Raw genomic sequence first — 16,641 nt, forward strand, 5'->3', positions numbered from 1 at the left:
GTTGCCAAACGTCAGCCTTGAAACCTTAATGACTTGGAGAAGATCTGCAAAGAGGAGTGGAACAAAATCCCTCCTGAGATGGGCAACTACAAGAAACGTCTGACCTCTGTGATTGCCAACAAGGGTTTTGCCACCAAGTACTAAGTCATGTTTTGCAGAGGGGTCAAATACTTATTTCCCTCATTAAAATGCAAATCAATTTATAACATTTTTGACATGCGTTTTTCTGGATTTTTTTTATGTTATTCTGTCTCTCACTGTTCAAATAAACCTACCATTCAAATTATAGACTGATCATGTCTTTGTCAATGGCAAACGTACAAAATCAGCAGGGGATCAAATACTTTTTTCCTCACTGTATCTACTGGGTGAAATACCACTGTGTGCAATCACAGCAGCAAGATTTGTGGCTCGTTGCCATGAGAAAGGGGCAACCAGTGAAGAACAAACACCATAGTAAATACAACCCATATTTATCTGTTTATTTATTTTCCCTTTCATACTTCAACTATTTGTTACAACACCGTACAATAATATGACATTTAAAATGTCTATATTCTTTTACAACCTTTGTGAATGTAATGTTTACTAATGTTTCCCTTGTTTATGGTCTAGTCCATTTGCTTTGGCAATGTAAACATATGTTTCCCATGCTAATAAAGCCCATTGAATAGATAGAGATAGAGTCTATCTAGTATTGGTGTGTGTGAGTGTATTGGTGTGTGTGTGAGTGTATTGGTGTGTGTGTGAGTGTATTGGTGTGTGTGTGAGTGTATTGGTGTGTGTGTGAGTGTATTGGTGTGTGTGAGTGTATTGGTGTGTGTGTGAGTGTATTGGTGTGTGTGTGAGTGTATTGGTGTGTGTGTGAGTGTATTGGTGTGTGTGAGTGTATTGGTGTGTGTGTGAGTGTATTGGTGTGTGTGTGAGTGTATTGGTGTGTGTGAGTGTATTGGTGTGTGTGAGTGTATTGGTGTGTGTGAGTGTATTGGTGTGTGTGTGAGTGTATTGGTGTGTGTGTGAGTGTATTGGTGTGTGTGTGAGTGTATTGGTGTGTGTGTGAGTGTATTGGTGTGTGTGTGAGTGTATTGGTGTGTGTGTGAGTGTATTGGTGTGTGTGTGAGTGTATTGGTGTGTGTGTGAGTGTATTGGTGTGTGTGTGAGTGTATTGGTGTGTGTGTGAGTGTATTGGTGTGTGTGTGAGTGTATTGGTGTGTGTGAGTGTATTGGTGTGTGTGAGTGTATTGGTGTGTGTGAGTGTATTGGTGTGTGTGAGTGTATTGGTGTGTGTGTACACTGGAAGCGTACCTTTTGCCAGCATGAGCAGAGCGCCACTTTATCAAGTGTTCTTTGGCGTGAAAATAGAACCAGAGCAGCCTCTTGCAGAGCCGTACTGCTTAGACCCAGGTTTCATTGAAAGCCTCTTGCAGAGCCGTACTGCTTAGACCCAGGTTTCATTGAAAGCCTCTTGCAGAGCCGTATTGCTTAGACCCAGAGTCTCACACTCTGCTAAAGTTACGGCCCATGTTGGAGGCCTGTTAGTGTTCAGGTTAGAGGTCAGTCTTACATTGAGAGGGAAGTAGTCTCTGAAGTGTTTCCAGACGCTGCAGTTCCGAAGCCACTCTGACCTCCGACCCCCGCTGGTGGGTGTGTCCCTGTCAAGATACAGCCAACCAGCATACAGCACCGCCAGAACCCACCAGTCAGAGACACACAGCAACACATACCCTGCTAGACAACACTGGGCTGGGGAAATAGGACAGACATGTTGATGGTCAGTTACTCACTGGGCTGGGGAAAGGTCACATGTTTGATAAAGGAGAGCAGAGAGCAAATGTGTGTGTTAGTGTCTTTGTGTGTGTGTGAGCCAAGTGGGTGAAAGCAAAGGCCATCCATCCACTCTCCCCCACTGCCCCCTACACACACACAGAAAAACAGTCCCCTACTCCCTGCCCCCTACACACACACAGAAAACAGTCCCCTACTCCCTGACCCCTACACACACACAGAAAAACAGTCCCCTACTCCCTGCCCCCTACACACACACAGAAAACAGTCCCCTACTCCCTGCCCCCTACACACACACAGAAAACAGTCCCCTACTCCCTGCCCCCTACACACACACAGAAAAACAGTCCCCTACTTCCTGCCCCCCACACACACAGAAAACAGTCCCCTACTCCCTGCCCCCTACACACACACAGAAAACAGTCCCCTACTCCCTGCCCCCTACACACACACAGAAAACAGTCCCCTACTCCCTGCCCCCTACACACACACAGAAAACAGTCCCCTACTCCCTGCCCCCTACACACACACAGAAAACAGTCCCCTACTCCCTGCCCCCCACACACACAGAAAACAGTCCCCTACTCCCTGCCCCCCACACACACAGAAAACAGTCCCCTACTCCCTGCCCCCTACACACACACAGAAAACAGTCCCCTACTCCCCAGCTTCACTGCAGAGAGGTCAAAGGTGCTGCATGCCTCCGCAATTGAGTCACACCCTCCATACAGAGCCTCTGACCACATTTTCGGATCAAGCATAAATTGGCTTTTAGGGTAAGGGTTAGAGGGTAAAGGTTAGACAGATCAGTTCAATGTGATTCCAAGATGGCGTTTTCATCCTTCTACAAAATATACTTTCCTGCAACCCGCCTCACTCAATGTGGAACGGATTCTATTATTGACTTACCTTTTATCTAGAATCTGCAGTTGAAACTAGCTAGCCAGCTAACTAGCTACTTGCTATTAGCCACCGTTAGCGGTTTTCACCCAGAACATCAGATTTTCTGCCGGAATAACTTAATCACTGGACATTAACACCGGATCGCAACTAGCTAGCCGCAACCAAATGGATGTTGCTGTTTGGCTAATCACCACTGCTCCCGAAGCAAGCACCAGTTAGCCTTGAGCTAGCCTCGAGCCAGGCCCATATCCCAGCTATCTGCCTCTCTGTCTACCGGACGGGAGTAGCCAGCTAACTAGCTACTTGCTATTAGCCACTGTTAGCGGTCTTCACCATTATCCGTGGCCTGCACTACCTACCAGCCAGCTCTAGCCTGGACTATTATCGGCCAGTCTGCACTGTCTGCACAGCGCGTTATCGATCCAGAACATATCGTTTTTTCTGCCTGAATCACTGGACCTTTAACACCGGATCATCGCAACTAGCTAGCTGCAACCAAATGGACGTTGTTGTTGGCTAATCTGCCTTGAGCTAGCCTCGAGCCAGGCCCATCTCCTGGCTATCTACCTCTCTGTCAACCGGACCTCCTAGTGTTGACACGGAGCCCCGCCAATCCAACACGACTGGTCTGCCAACAAAATCGTCTGATGTGGTCACAACAGGCTACCTCCGAACTATCCTATTGCTGTTCACCGGACCTTATGATAACTCAGCTATACAGCTGATGTCTGCTGGACTGTTCCTTTTTACGGTACTGCATCCTGTTTATGTTTAGCCTCAGCCCAAACTTTGTCGCCATTACCAGCTGTTGTCTTAGCTCTCTCGAATAACACCTGTGATTGCTTTATGCCTCTCTCCCATGTCAATATGCCTTGTCTATTGCTGTTTCGGTTATTTCTTATTGTACTATTTCACTGTAGAGCCCCCAGTCCAGCTCAACCTGCCTTAGATAGCTCCCTTGTCCCACCCCCCCATACACGCAGAGACCGGCTCAATCGGTGCATCCAGTGATACTCTCTCTTTCATCGTTACCCAACGCTTAGGTTTGCCTCCACTGTACTCATATTTTTCCATATCCTTGTCTGTACATAATGCCCTGAATCTATTCTACAACGCCCAGAAATCTGCCCCTTTTTTTCTCTGTACCCAACCCACTAGAAGACCAGTACTTAAAGCCTTTAGCCATTTCCTTATTCTACTCCTCCTCTGTTCCTCTGGTGATGTAGAGGTTAACCCAGGCCCTGTAGCCCCCAGTATCACTCCTACTCCCCAGGCGTTATCATTTGTTGACTTCTGTAACCGTAAAAGCCTTGGTTTCTTGCACGTTAACATCCGAAGCCTCCTCCCTAAGTTTGAGTTATTCACTGCGTTAGCACACTCCGCCAACCCTGATGTTCTAGCAGTGTCTGAATCCTGGCTTAGGAAGGTCACCAAAAATTCAGAAATCTCCATCCCCAACTACAACATTTTCCGTCTCAATAGAACTGTCAAAGGGGGTGGGGTTGCAATCTACTGTAGAGATAGCCTGCAGAGCTCTATTGTACTATCCAGGTCTGTGCCCAAACAGTTTGAGCTTCTACTTCTAAAAATCCACCTTTCCAGAAATAAGTCTCTCACTGTTGCCGCTGGCTACAGACCCCCCTCTGCCCCGAGCTGTGCCCTGGACACCATATGTGAACTGATTGCCCCCCATCTATCCTCAGAGTTCGTACTGCTTGGTGACCTAAACTGGGATATGCTTAACACCCCGGCCATCCTACAATCCAAACTAGATGCCTATAATCTCACACAAATTATCAACGAACCTACCAGGTACAACCCTAAATCTGTAAACATGGGCACCCTCATAGATATCATCCTGACAAATTTACCCTCTAAATACACCTCCGCTGTCTTCAACCAGGATCTCAGCGATCACTGCCTTATTGCCTGCGTCCGTAACGGGTCCACGGTCAAACGACCACCCCTCATCACTGTCAAACGCTCCCTAAAACACTTTAGCGAGCAGGCCTTTCTAATTGACCTGGCCCGGGTATCCTGGATGGATATTGACCTCATTCCGTCAGTAGAGGATGCCTGGTTGTTCTTTAAAAGTGCTTTCCTCTCAATCTTAAATAAGCATGCCCCATTCAAAAAATTCAGAACTAAGAACAGATATAGCCCCTGGTTCTCCTCAGACTTGACTGCCCTTGACCAGCACAAAAACATCCTGTGGCGTACTGCATTAGCATCAAACAGCCCCCGCGATATGCAACTTTTCAGGGAAGTCAGGAACTAATATACACAATCAGTTAGGAAAGCAAAGGCTAGCTTTTTCAAACGGAAATTTGCATCCTGTAGCACTAACTCCAAAAAGTTTTGGGACATTGTAAAGTCCATGGAGAATAAGAGCACTTCCTCCCAGCTGCCCACTGCACTGAGGCTAGGAAACACTATCACCACTGATAAATCTACGATAATCGAGAATTTCAACAAGCATTTTGCTACAGCTGGCCATGCTTTCCACCTGGCTACCACTACCCCGGCCACCAGCTCTGCACCCTCCGCTGCAACTTGCCCATGCCCCCCCCGCTTCTCCTTCACACAAGTCAGACAGCTGATGTTCTGAAAGAGCTGCAAAATCTGGACCCCTACAAATCAGCTGGTCTAGACAATCTGGACCCTTTCTTTCTAAAATTAGCCACCGAAATTGTCGCAACCCCTATTCCTAGCCTGTTCAACCTCTCTTTCGTAACGTCTGAGATCCCCAGAGATTGGAAAGCTGCCGCGGTCATCCCCCTCTTCAAAGGGGGTGACACTCTAGATCCAAACTGTTACAGACCTATATCCATCCTGCCCTGCCTTTCGAAAGTATTTGAAAGCCGAGTTAACAAACAGATCACCGACCATTTCGAATCCCACCGTACCTTCTCCGCTATGCAATCCAGTTTCCGAGCTGGTCATGGGTGCACCTCAGCCACGCTCAAGGTCCTAAATGATATTATAACCGCGATCGATAAAAGACAGTACTGCGCAGCAGTCTTCATCGACCTGGCCAAGGCTTTTGACTCTGTCAACCACCGCATTCTTATTGGCAGACTAAATAGCCTTGGTTTCTCTAATGACTGCCTCGCCTGGTTCACCAACTACTTCTCAGATAGAGTTCAATGTGTCAAATCGGAGGGCTTGTTGTCTGGACCTCTGGCCATCTCTATGGGGGTGCCACAGGGTTCAATTCTCGGGCCGACTCTATTCTCTGTGTATATCAATGATGTCGCTCTTGCTGCTGGTGACTCTCAGATCCACCTCTACGCAGACGACACCATTTTGTATACATCTGGCCCTTCATTGGACACTGTGTTAACAAACCTCCAAACGAGCTTCAACGCCATACAACACCCCTTCTGTAGCCTCCAACTGCTCTTAAACACTAGTAAAACTAAATGCATGCTCTTCAACCGAATGCTGCTTGCACCCGCCCACCCGTCTAGAATCACTACTCTCGGCGGGTCTGACCTAGAGTATGTGGACAACTACAAATACCTAGGTGTCTGGTTAGACTGTAAACTCTCCTTCCAGACTCACATTAAGCATCTCCGATCAAAAGTTAGATCTAGAATCGGCTTCCTATTTCGCAACAAAGCCTCCTTCACTCATGCTGCCAAACATGCCCTCGTAAAACTGACTATCCTACCGATCCTTGACTTTGGCGATGTCATTTACAAAATAGCCTCCAACACTCTACTCAGCAAATTGGATGTAGTCTACCACAGTGCCATCCGTTTTGTCACCAAAGCCCCATATATTACCCACCATTGTGACCTGTACGCTCGTTGGCTGGCCCTCACTACATATTCGTCGCCAAACCCACTGGCTCCAGGTCATCTATAAATCACTGCTAGGCAAATCCCCGCCTTATTTTAGCTCATTGGTCACCATAGCAACACCCACCCGTAGTATGCGCTCCAGCAGGTATATCTCACTGGTCATCCCCAAAGCCAACACCTCCTTTGGCCGCCATTCCTTCCAGTTCTCTGCTGCCAATGACTGGAACGAACTTCAAAAATCTCTGAAGCTGGAGACTCTTATCTCCCTCACTAATTTGAAGTGTCAGTTGTCAGAGCAGCTTACCGATCACTGCACCTGTACACAGCCATTCTGAAATTAGCCCACCCAACTACCTCATCCCCATATTGTTATTTATTTTGCTAATTTGCACCCCAGTATCTCTATTTGCACATCTATCATTCCAGTGTTAATACTAAATTGTAACCATTTTGCACTATAGCCTATTTATTGCCTTACCTCCATAACTTACTACATTTGCACACACTGTATATATTTTCTGTTGTATTTTTGACTTTGTTTTGTTTACCCCATATGTAACTCTGTGTTGTTGTTTTTATCGCACTGCTTTGCTTTATCTTGGCCAGGTCGCAGTTGTAAATGACAACTTGTTCTCAACTGGTTTACCTGGTTAAATAAAGGTGAAATAAAAAATAAAAAAATGTCAGAGAGTACAGAGAGACCAGCTAAGACCAACTAACCTAACCACTGATCTAGAACCAGTCCTAACCTGAACCATTACATCAAATCACATTTTATTTGTCACATACTAACCCGCTTGAAACAGACTCAGTCAGGGACATGTTGGAAATGTATGGTAATCCATCTGGCCCTGCAGCCTTGTGAATGTTGACCTGCTTAAAAGTCTTACTTACATCGGCTACGGAGAGCGTGATCACATAGTCATCCGGAACGGCTGCTGCTCTCAATCATGCTTCAGTGTTGCTTGCCTCAAAGCAAGCATATAACTGATTTAGCTCGTCTGGTAGGCTTGTGTTACTAGTCTGTAATCGTTTTCAAGCCTTGCCACATCCGACGAGCATCAGAGACGGTGTAGTACGATTCAATCTTAGTCCTGTATTGACTCTTTGCCTGTTTGATGGTTCGTCGGAGGGCTTAGCAGAATTTCTTATAAGCGTCCGGGTTAGAGTCCCGCTCCTTGAAAGCGGCAGCTCTACCCTTTAGCTCAGTGCGGATGTTGCCTGTAATCCATGGCTTCTGGTTGGGGTATGTACGTACGGTCACTGTGGGGACGACATCATCAATGCACTTATTGATGAAGCCAGTGACTGATGTGGTGTACTCCTCAATACTATCGGAAGAATCCCGGAACATATTCCAGTCTGTGCTAGCAAAACAGTCCTGTAGCTTAGCATCTGCGTCATCTGACCACTTCCTTATTAACCGAGTCACTGGTGCTTCCTGCTTTGCACATTTAACATGATGGTAGAAATTAGGAAAAACGTATTTAAGTGTCCCTGCATTAAAGTCCCCGGACAGTAGGAGTGCTGCCTCTGGATGAGCGTTTTCCTGTTTGCTTATGGCCTTATACAGCTCATTGAGTGCAATCTTAGTGCCAGCATCGGTTTGTGGTGGTAAATAGACAGCTACAAAAAATATAGATGAAAATTCTCTTGTAAATAGTGTGGTCTACAGCTTATCATGAGATACTCTACCTCAGGTGAGTAAAACCTTGAGACTTCCTTAGTATTAGATTTTATACACCAGCTGTTGTTTACAAATAAACAGACCGCCACCCCTTGTCTTACCGGAGTCAGCTGTTCTATCCTGCCGATGTAGCGTATATCCCGCCAGCTGTATGTTATCCATGTCGTCGTTCAGCCACGACTCGGTGAAACATAAGATATTACAGTTTTTAATGTCCCGTTGGTAGGATAACCGTACTCTTAGGTCATTTAATTTATTTTCAAATGATTGAAAATTGGCTAATAGGATTGATGGAAGAGACAGTTTACTCGCTCGCCGTCGGATCCTTACAAAGCACCCCGACCCATGTCCACAATATCTCTGTCTCTTTCTCATGCAAATGACGGAGATTTGGGCCTTGTCGGGTGTCTGTAGAATATCCTTCGCGTCCGAAAAAAATATATTTGTCCAATACGAGGTGAGTAATCGCTGTCCTGATATCCAGAAGCTCTTTTTGGTCATAAGAGACGGTGGCAGAAACATTATGTACAGAATAAATTACAATTAACGCGAAAAAACACATAATAGTACAATTGGTTAGAGGGCTGTAAAACGGCAGCCATCTTCTCCGGCGCCATCATACATACAGTCATGGCCAAAATTGTTGGCACCCCTGAAATTTTTCCAGAAAATGAAGTATTTCTCACAGAAAAGTATTGAAATTACACATGTTTTGCTATGCACATGTTTATTTCCTTTGTGTGTATTGGAATAACACAAAAAAAAAACAGGAAAAAAGCAAATTTGACATAATTTCACACAAAACTAAAAAAATGGGCCGGACAAAGTTATTGGCACCCTTTCAAAATTGTGGATAAATAAGTTTGTTCCAAGCATGTGATGCTCCTTTAAACTCACCTGGGGCAAGTAACAGGTGTGGGCAATCTAAAAATCACACCTGAAAGCAGATAAAAAGGAGAGAAGTTGACTCAGTCTTTGCATTGTGTTTCTGTGTGTGCCACACTAAGCATGGAGAACAGAAAGAGGAAAAGAGAACTGTCTGAGGACTTGAGAACCAAAATTGTGGAAAAATATCAACAATCTCAAGGTTACAAGTCCATCTCCAGAGATCTAGATGTTCCTTTGTCCACAGTGCGCAACATGATCAAGAAGTTTGCAACCCATGGCACTGTAGCTAATCTCCCTGGACGTGGACGGAAGAGAAAAATTGATGAAAGGTTGCAACGCAGGATAGTCCGGATGGTGGATAAGCAGCCCCAAACAAGTTCCAAAGAAATTCAAGCTGTCCTGCAGGCTCAGGGTGCATCAGTGTCAGCGCGAATTATACGTCGAAATTTGAATGAAATGAAACGCTATGGCAGGAGACCCAGGAGGACCCCACTGCTGACACAGAGACATAAAAAAGCAAGACTACAGTTTGCCAAAATGTACATGAGTAAGCCAAATTCCTTCTGGGAGAACGTCTTATGGACAGATGAGACCAAGATAGAGCTTTTTGGTAAAGCACATCGTTCTACTGTTTACAGAAAATGTAATGAAGCCTTCAAAGAAAAGAACACAGTACCTACAGTCAAATATGGTGGAGGTTCAAAGATGTTTTGGGGTTGTTTTGCTGCCTCTGGCACTGGGTGCCTTGACTGTGTGCAAGGCATCATGAAATCTGAGGATTACCAAAGGATTTTGGGTCGCAATGTAGGGCCCAGTGTCAGAAAGCTGGGTTTGCGTCCGAGATCATGGGTCTTCCAGCAGGACAATGACCCCAAACATACTTCAAAAAGCACCCAGAAATGGATGGCAACAAAGCGCTGGAGAGTTCTGAAGTGGCCAGCAATGAGTCCAGATCTTAATCCCATTGAACACCTGTGGAGAGATCTTAAAATTGCTGTTGGGAAAAGGCACCCATCCAATATGAGAGACCTGGAGCAGTTTGCAAAAGAAGAGTGGTCCAAAATTCCGGGTGAGAGGTGTAAGAAGCTTATTGATGGTTATAGGAAGCGACTGATTTCAGTTATTTTTTCCAAAGGGTGTGCAACTAAATATTAAGTTAAGGGTGCCAATAACTTTGTCCGGCCCATTTTTTGAGTTTTGTGTGAAATTATGTCAAATTTGCTTTTTTCCTGTTTTTTTTTGTGTTATTCCAATACACACAAAGGAAATAAACATGTGCATAGCAAAACATGTGTAATTTCAATACTTTTCTGTGAGAAATACTTCATTTTCTGGAAAAATTTCAGGGGTGCCAACAATTTTGGCCATGACTGTATTAGGTTACAGGCCTAATGATTCAGGAAATGTACATTATCCTAGGGGCTTTGGAAGAAACAATGTAAATAATCTAATTTATGTCCCTCTTACTGCCCGGAATGCCTCTGCTGATCCTACAGCTATTGTATTCAGTAATCATATGCCTATGAACCAGAGTAATACTGTTAGCAATGAGGTGGTGTGGGAGTCCACTGTGTGCAGCTCACCCTGCACTAATAAAGATAACCTGAGTATGTCTACCTCTGCTAAGCTTCCCAGTAAAGCAAGAAAAATAATCAAGCATCCCAGAAAAGTGTTAAAAATAGCCCACGTTAACATATGTACAGTGGCTTGTGAAAGTATTCACCCCCTTGGCATTTTTCCTATTTTGTTGCCTTACATCCTGGAATTTAAATTGATTTTTGTATCATTTGATTTACACAACATGCCTACCTCTTTGAAGATGCAAAATATTTTTGGGGTGACACAAACAAGAAATAAGACAAATTAACAGAAAACTTGAGCGTGCATAACTATTGGGCTTTGACTAGTTTAATAACTAGTTTAAATAGTTAATTTTGACAATTGGATCGAGGTCTGGGCTTTGACTAGGCCATTCCAAGACATTTAAATGTTTCCCCTTAAACCACTCGAGTGTTGCTTTAGCAGTATGCTTAGGGTCATTGTCCTGCTGGAAGGTGAACCTCCGTCCCAGTCTCAAATCTCTGGAAGACTGAAACAGGTTTCCTTCAAGAATTTCCCTGTATTTAGCGCCATCCATCAGTCCTTCAATTCTGACCAGTTTCCCAGTCCCTGCCGATGAAAAACATTGGTGCTCTCGGGGTGATGAGAGGTGTTGGGTTTGCGCCAGACATAGCGTTTTCCTTGATGGCCAAAAAGCTCAATTTTAGTCTCATCTGCAAATTGAGAAATCATGTGACTAAACTGAATAAAAAGAAGAAGAAACTACACTATGAATTAAAGATAAATGACAAAGAATGATAGTAAAAAGCTTTGGAGCACCTTAAAATTGAATTTTGGGCAAAAAGGCAAACTCAGCTCCATCATTCATTGAATCAGATTGCTCATTCATCACAAAACCCACTGAAATTGCCAACTACTTTAATGATTTTTTCATTGGCAAGATTAGCAAACTTAGGCATGACATGCCAGAAACAAACGCGGACACTACACATCCAAGTATATCTGACCAAATTTTTAAAGACAAGCATTGTCATTTTGAATTCCGTAAAGTAAGTGTGGAAGAGGTGAAAAAAATCTTATTGTCGATCAACAATGACAAGCTACCGGGGTCTTACAACTTGGATGGAAAATTACTGAGGATAATAGCGGACGATATTGCCATTCCTATTTGTCATATCTTCAATTTAAGCCTCCTAGAAAGTGTGTGCCCTCAGGCCTGGAGGGAAGCAAAAGTTATTCCCCTACCTAAGAATAGTAAAGCCCCCTTAACTGGCTCAAATAGCCGAGCAATCAGCCTGTTACCAACCCTTAGTAAACTTTTGGAAAAAATTGTGTTCGACCAGATACAATGCTATTTTACAGTAAACAAATTGACAACACACTTTCAGCACGCTTATAAGGAAGGACATTCAACAAGCACAACACTTATACAAATGATTGGCTGAGAGAAATTGATGATAAAAAGATTGTGGGGGCTGTTTTGTTAGACTTCAGTGCGGCTTTTGACATTTTCGATCATAGTCTGTTGCTGGTAAAACGTATGTGTTATGGCTTTACACCCCCTGCTATAATGTGGATAAAGAGTTACCTGTCTAACATAACACAGAGGGTGTTCTTTAATGGAAGCCTCTCCAACAAAATCCAGGTAGAATCAGGAATTCCCCAGGGCAGCTGTCTAGGTCCCTTACTTTTTTCAATCTTTACTAACGACATGCCATTGGCTTTGAGTAAAGCCAGTGTGTCTATGTATGCGAATGACTCAATACTATAAATGTCAGCTACTACAGCGACTGAAATGACTGCAACACTTAAAGAGCTGCAGTTAGTTTCAGAATGGGTGGCAAGTTAGTCCTAAATATTTCAAAAACTAAAAGCATTGTATTTGGGACAAATCATTCACTAAACCCTAAACCTCAACTAAATCTTGTAATGAATTATGTGGAAATTGAGCAAGTTTAGGAGAGTAAATTGCTTGGAGTAACCCTGGATTGTAAACTGTCATGGTCAAAACATATTGATACAACAGTAGCTAGGATGGGGAGAAGTCTGTCCATAATAAAGTGCTGCTCTACCTTCTTAACAGCACTATCAACAAGGCAGGTCCTACAGGCCCTAGTTTTGTCGCACCTTGACTACTGTTCAGTCGTGTGGTCAGGTGCCACAAAGAGGGACTTAGGAAAATTGCAATTGGCTGAGAACAAGGCAGCACGGCTGGCCCTTGGAGGTACACAGAGAGCTAACATTCATAATATGCATGTCAATCTCTCCTGGCTCAAAGCGGAGGAGAGATTGACTTCATCACTGCTTGTGTTTGTGAGAGGTATTGACATGTTGAATGAACCGAGCTGTCTGTTTGAACTACTGGCCAGGGGCGGTGTGTTCATTAGGGCGATATGGGCGACAGTATATCACGGCAACAGTAGTTATCAGTGTTCTAATCTAGACGTCTGATCTGCCACTAAATGTCCAATCAGGCTAAAGTCGTGCTTCAAATGGCCCCGCCCCTTTTGGGGCGATTTCAGTCAGGTTGAAAATCGCCCCAGAAGTCTCTCAGACTCTCATGTAAAATCTTTTTTTTTCAAATATCAGAGCTTTCAATACAATCTCTATGGGTTCCGTGAGGGCTTGCACTTACGCGCTTTCGTCATACGTAACATAACCATGAACGTAACTAAGAAAAGAGCGGGTAGCAGCGTCAATCAATTCACGTACTACTGTCAAGATGGCTAGCGTTCAGTGCAACTCGATTGTCTCTTTGAAAGAAGTTCCTTTTTGTCGGCGAACAAATCAAGATAAATTGGCAACGAAACAATTAGGACCTCCCAGACCAAATGTAATAATTCAACAGGTTTCTACTAAAGGGGGAAAGTCCTACACCCGAGGATTTTCCAAAAATTGGTACGAATGAAAAACCTGGCTAGCAGGCTGCGATGTAGCTAATGCAGTCTTCTGCTACCCACCCTGAAGGCGGCACGGCAGACAGCACCGCTTGGACAGCGACTGGTGTAACGGACATGCACCATCTTTCAGAAAAGATTAAGAAACATGAGCTGTCAAAGACCCACATGGACAGCTGTTTGAGATTGTCTGCTTTGGGGAGAGTGAACATTGCCACTCAACTGGATGAGGGATACAGGCTAGCTGTCCGCCGCCACAACGATGAGGTTAGCAAGAACCGCCACATCCTCAGCCGGCTAATCCAGTGTGTGAAGTTTTGCGGAGTGTTTGAGTTAGCTTTGCGAGGCAAAGATGAAACTGAGGGCTCCACCAACCCTGGTAAGCCAACACTTTTGAGATCAGTCAATAAATGCTTCTGGTATTGACTTATATGCTGCCCCTGTCTTCATGTTGTTGCTGGACATATCTTTTTAAAAATGTGTGTAGGTCACCTAAATCATCAGAAAAATTGCCCCCCCTGAGAATTTTTTCAGGAGCCGCCACTGCTACTGGCACACAGCTCAGACACCCATGCATACCCCAATAAGACATACCACCAGAGGTCTCTTCACAGTCCCCAAGTCAAGAACAGACTATGGAAGGCACACAGTACTACATAGAGCCATGACTACATGGAACTCTATTCCACATCAAGTAACTCATGCCAGCAGTAAAATTAGATTTAAAAAATAGATAAAAATACACCTTATGGAACAGTGGGGACTGTGAAGCAACACAAACATAGACACATGCATACAAACACACGATAACATACGCACTATACACACACATGTACACATGGATGTTGTGTTATAGATATGTGGTAGTAGAGTAGAGGCCTGAGGGTGCACACTTAATATGTTGTGAAATCTGTTATGAATGTATTGTAATGTTTTTAAAATGTATAACTGCCTTAATTTTGCTGGACCCCCTTGGCAGCAGCTAATGGGGATCCATAATAAATATAAATGACACATTAGGGAGATGCTATGTATTTAGCTAGTTACATCACAGTATCATAGTTAGCTAGCTACTCACCACACACCAGTCACAGCCATCATGGCATACGTTTGTTCTATGTAATCCATTCCTTGCCATCTTGCGCAATATTGTTGAACGCATTAGACTTGGCAACATGTCCACAACACAGCAGCTGGGGGTGGACCGCACCTTGTTGTCTCTCGGCAATTGGACATAACTGAAGGAGTAACATTTTACACTGACCCGGGTTGAACCGGGCCTTTGCCCGTCACGTCATCGGGCGAAAGTGGGGAGGGAAGAGCGCCCTTCTCAAATGCAACAGGAATCTGCATTTTGTCAACAAGGCAGCATGGTTCATTGTCCAGAAACATATATCTCTTTTCTATAAAATAAAATGTTAGTATTTTCAAACTAGTTTTCATTGGGAAGGCAGATAACGCGTTTTTATCAAAAGCAATCACGTTTGTATGTGAAAACACAGAATCCTACACATGCTTAATTACATCCCTTTTGTTTTGAGCCGTCTGTCGTCATTCCCGGGAGGAAGCCTGATTCCAAATCCAATGAAATCAACTTTCAGCCGGTGCAAAACACGCCTCCAAGGCACCCGGGCGAGATTAATCGAACCCCCTCATAGGAAAAAGTTGGAATGTAAGTAATCGATGCCCAACTCATCCATTCCCTTCGTGACGCACTCAATTCTAAATCTCGGTTTGGTTTTATTAGCAAAATGATCCTATTTCCACTTTGTTGTCAATTTTGACACTAGAATGAATGACTCATATCGATGCCACATAGGCCGTTTATACCGGAGAACTTGGTTCTAGGAGGCAGTTCCCCTTTAAGAAATACTATAATCGATTAGAAAGTACTAGTCAGGTCTATTGGCAATTCAGAGTTTGTGACTATTTACTCTATTTAGCAACAAAGTAATTAATTGAACCTTGAGAACATCACAACACTGTCTCAATAACATGAGCTAATGAACCCCTCTCTCACACACACACACACAGAGAGAGAGAGAGAGAGAGACACACACCTAGCACAAGGAAAGAGAAGACCCACTGCAGCACCGCGGCTGTCTGGAGTCTCCTCCGCAGCGGGATGTTCAACGGAGCGAACTGGATCTTCATCGCGGGAAACACACGAACCTTCCGGCTACAGGGTTCATCCGCCTGTCCCCTTCTCAGTGTCTGGCTCCCGGTGTGTGAGGGAACACGTTGTTTTGAGTGATAGCTCCTGATTTGCTGCAACTCAAACTTCTGAAACGCACGGGTCAGGCTCGTGCAGCACCGTGGAAGTTCCGTTATCGACGTTATTCGGTTGTTGCTGGTCTTTAGTTCACCTTTCTCGTTACAGTCACGGAGTTAATCTCTGCAAACAAACTTTTGAATTTAACTAAGAGAACAGCTCGCCTCCAGGCGGACTCTCCACCACGTCACGACCAACCTCCCGGAATAGAACCGCATCAACCAATCAGAGTAAAGGAGAGATCGGGAGTGTCAACCAATCAGAGCAGAGGGGAGGTCTGGAGGACAGACTTCAGAAATAATAATTAGTAGTAGGTCTAAACTCTAGTTATTTATAATAATCATTAGTAGTAGGCCTAAACTCTAGTTATTTATAATAATCATTAGTAGTAGGCCTAAACTCTAGTTATTTATAATAATCATTAGTAGTAGGCCTAAACTCTAGTTATTTATAATAATCATTAGTAGTAGGCCTAAACTCTAGTTATTTATAATAATCATTAGTAGTAGGCCTAAACTCTAGTTATTTATAATAATCATTAGTAGTAGGCCTAAACTCTAGTTATTTATAATAATCATTAGTAGTAGGCCTAAACTCTAGTTATTTATAATAATCATTAGTAGTAGGCCTAAACTCTAGTTATTTATAATAATCATTAGTAGTAGGCCTAAACTCTAGTTATTTATAATAATCATTAGTAGTAGGCCTAAACTCTAGTTATTTATAATAATCATTAGTAGTAGGCCTAAACTCTAGTTATTTATAATAATCATTAGTAGTAGGCCTAAACTCTAGTTATTTATAATAATCATTAGTAGTAGGCCTAAACTCTAGTTATTTATA

At 43.8% G+C, this 16,641-nt stretch overlaps 1 protein-coding gene across 1 annotated transcript in view; it reads right to left on the reverse strand.

The window, feature by feature from the left end:
- LOC121557768 (2-acylglycerol O-acyltransferase 2-A) overlaps window positions 1-15,972 on the reverse strand; it is a 35,529-nt gene extending 19,557 nt beyond the window's left edge. Inside the window, exons 1-2 of the mRNA XM_045214492.1 lie at window positions 15,587-15,972; window positions 1,565-1,743 (exon numbers count right to left, since the gene is read on the reverse strand). Of these exons, the coding sequence (XP_045070427.1) occupies window positions 1,565-1,743; window positions 15,587-15,680 (273 nt within the window). The 5' untranslated portion in view covers window positions 15,681-15,972. The remainder of the gene's footprint in view (window positions 1-1,564; window positions 1,744-15,586) is intronic.
- Between the last annotated feature and the right edge of the window lie 669 nt (window positions 15,973-16,641).

This window comes from Coregonus clupeaformis, unplaced genomic scaffold, assembly GCF_020615455.1.
Source record: "Coregonus clupeaformis isolate EN_2021a unplaced genomic scaffold, ASM2061545v1 scaf0269, whole genome shotgun sequence".
NCBI classification, from domain to species: Eukaryota; Metazoa; Chordata; class Actinopteri; order Salmoniformes; family Salmonidae; genus Coregonus; species Coregonus clupeaformis.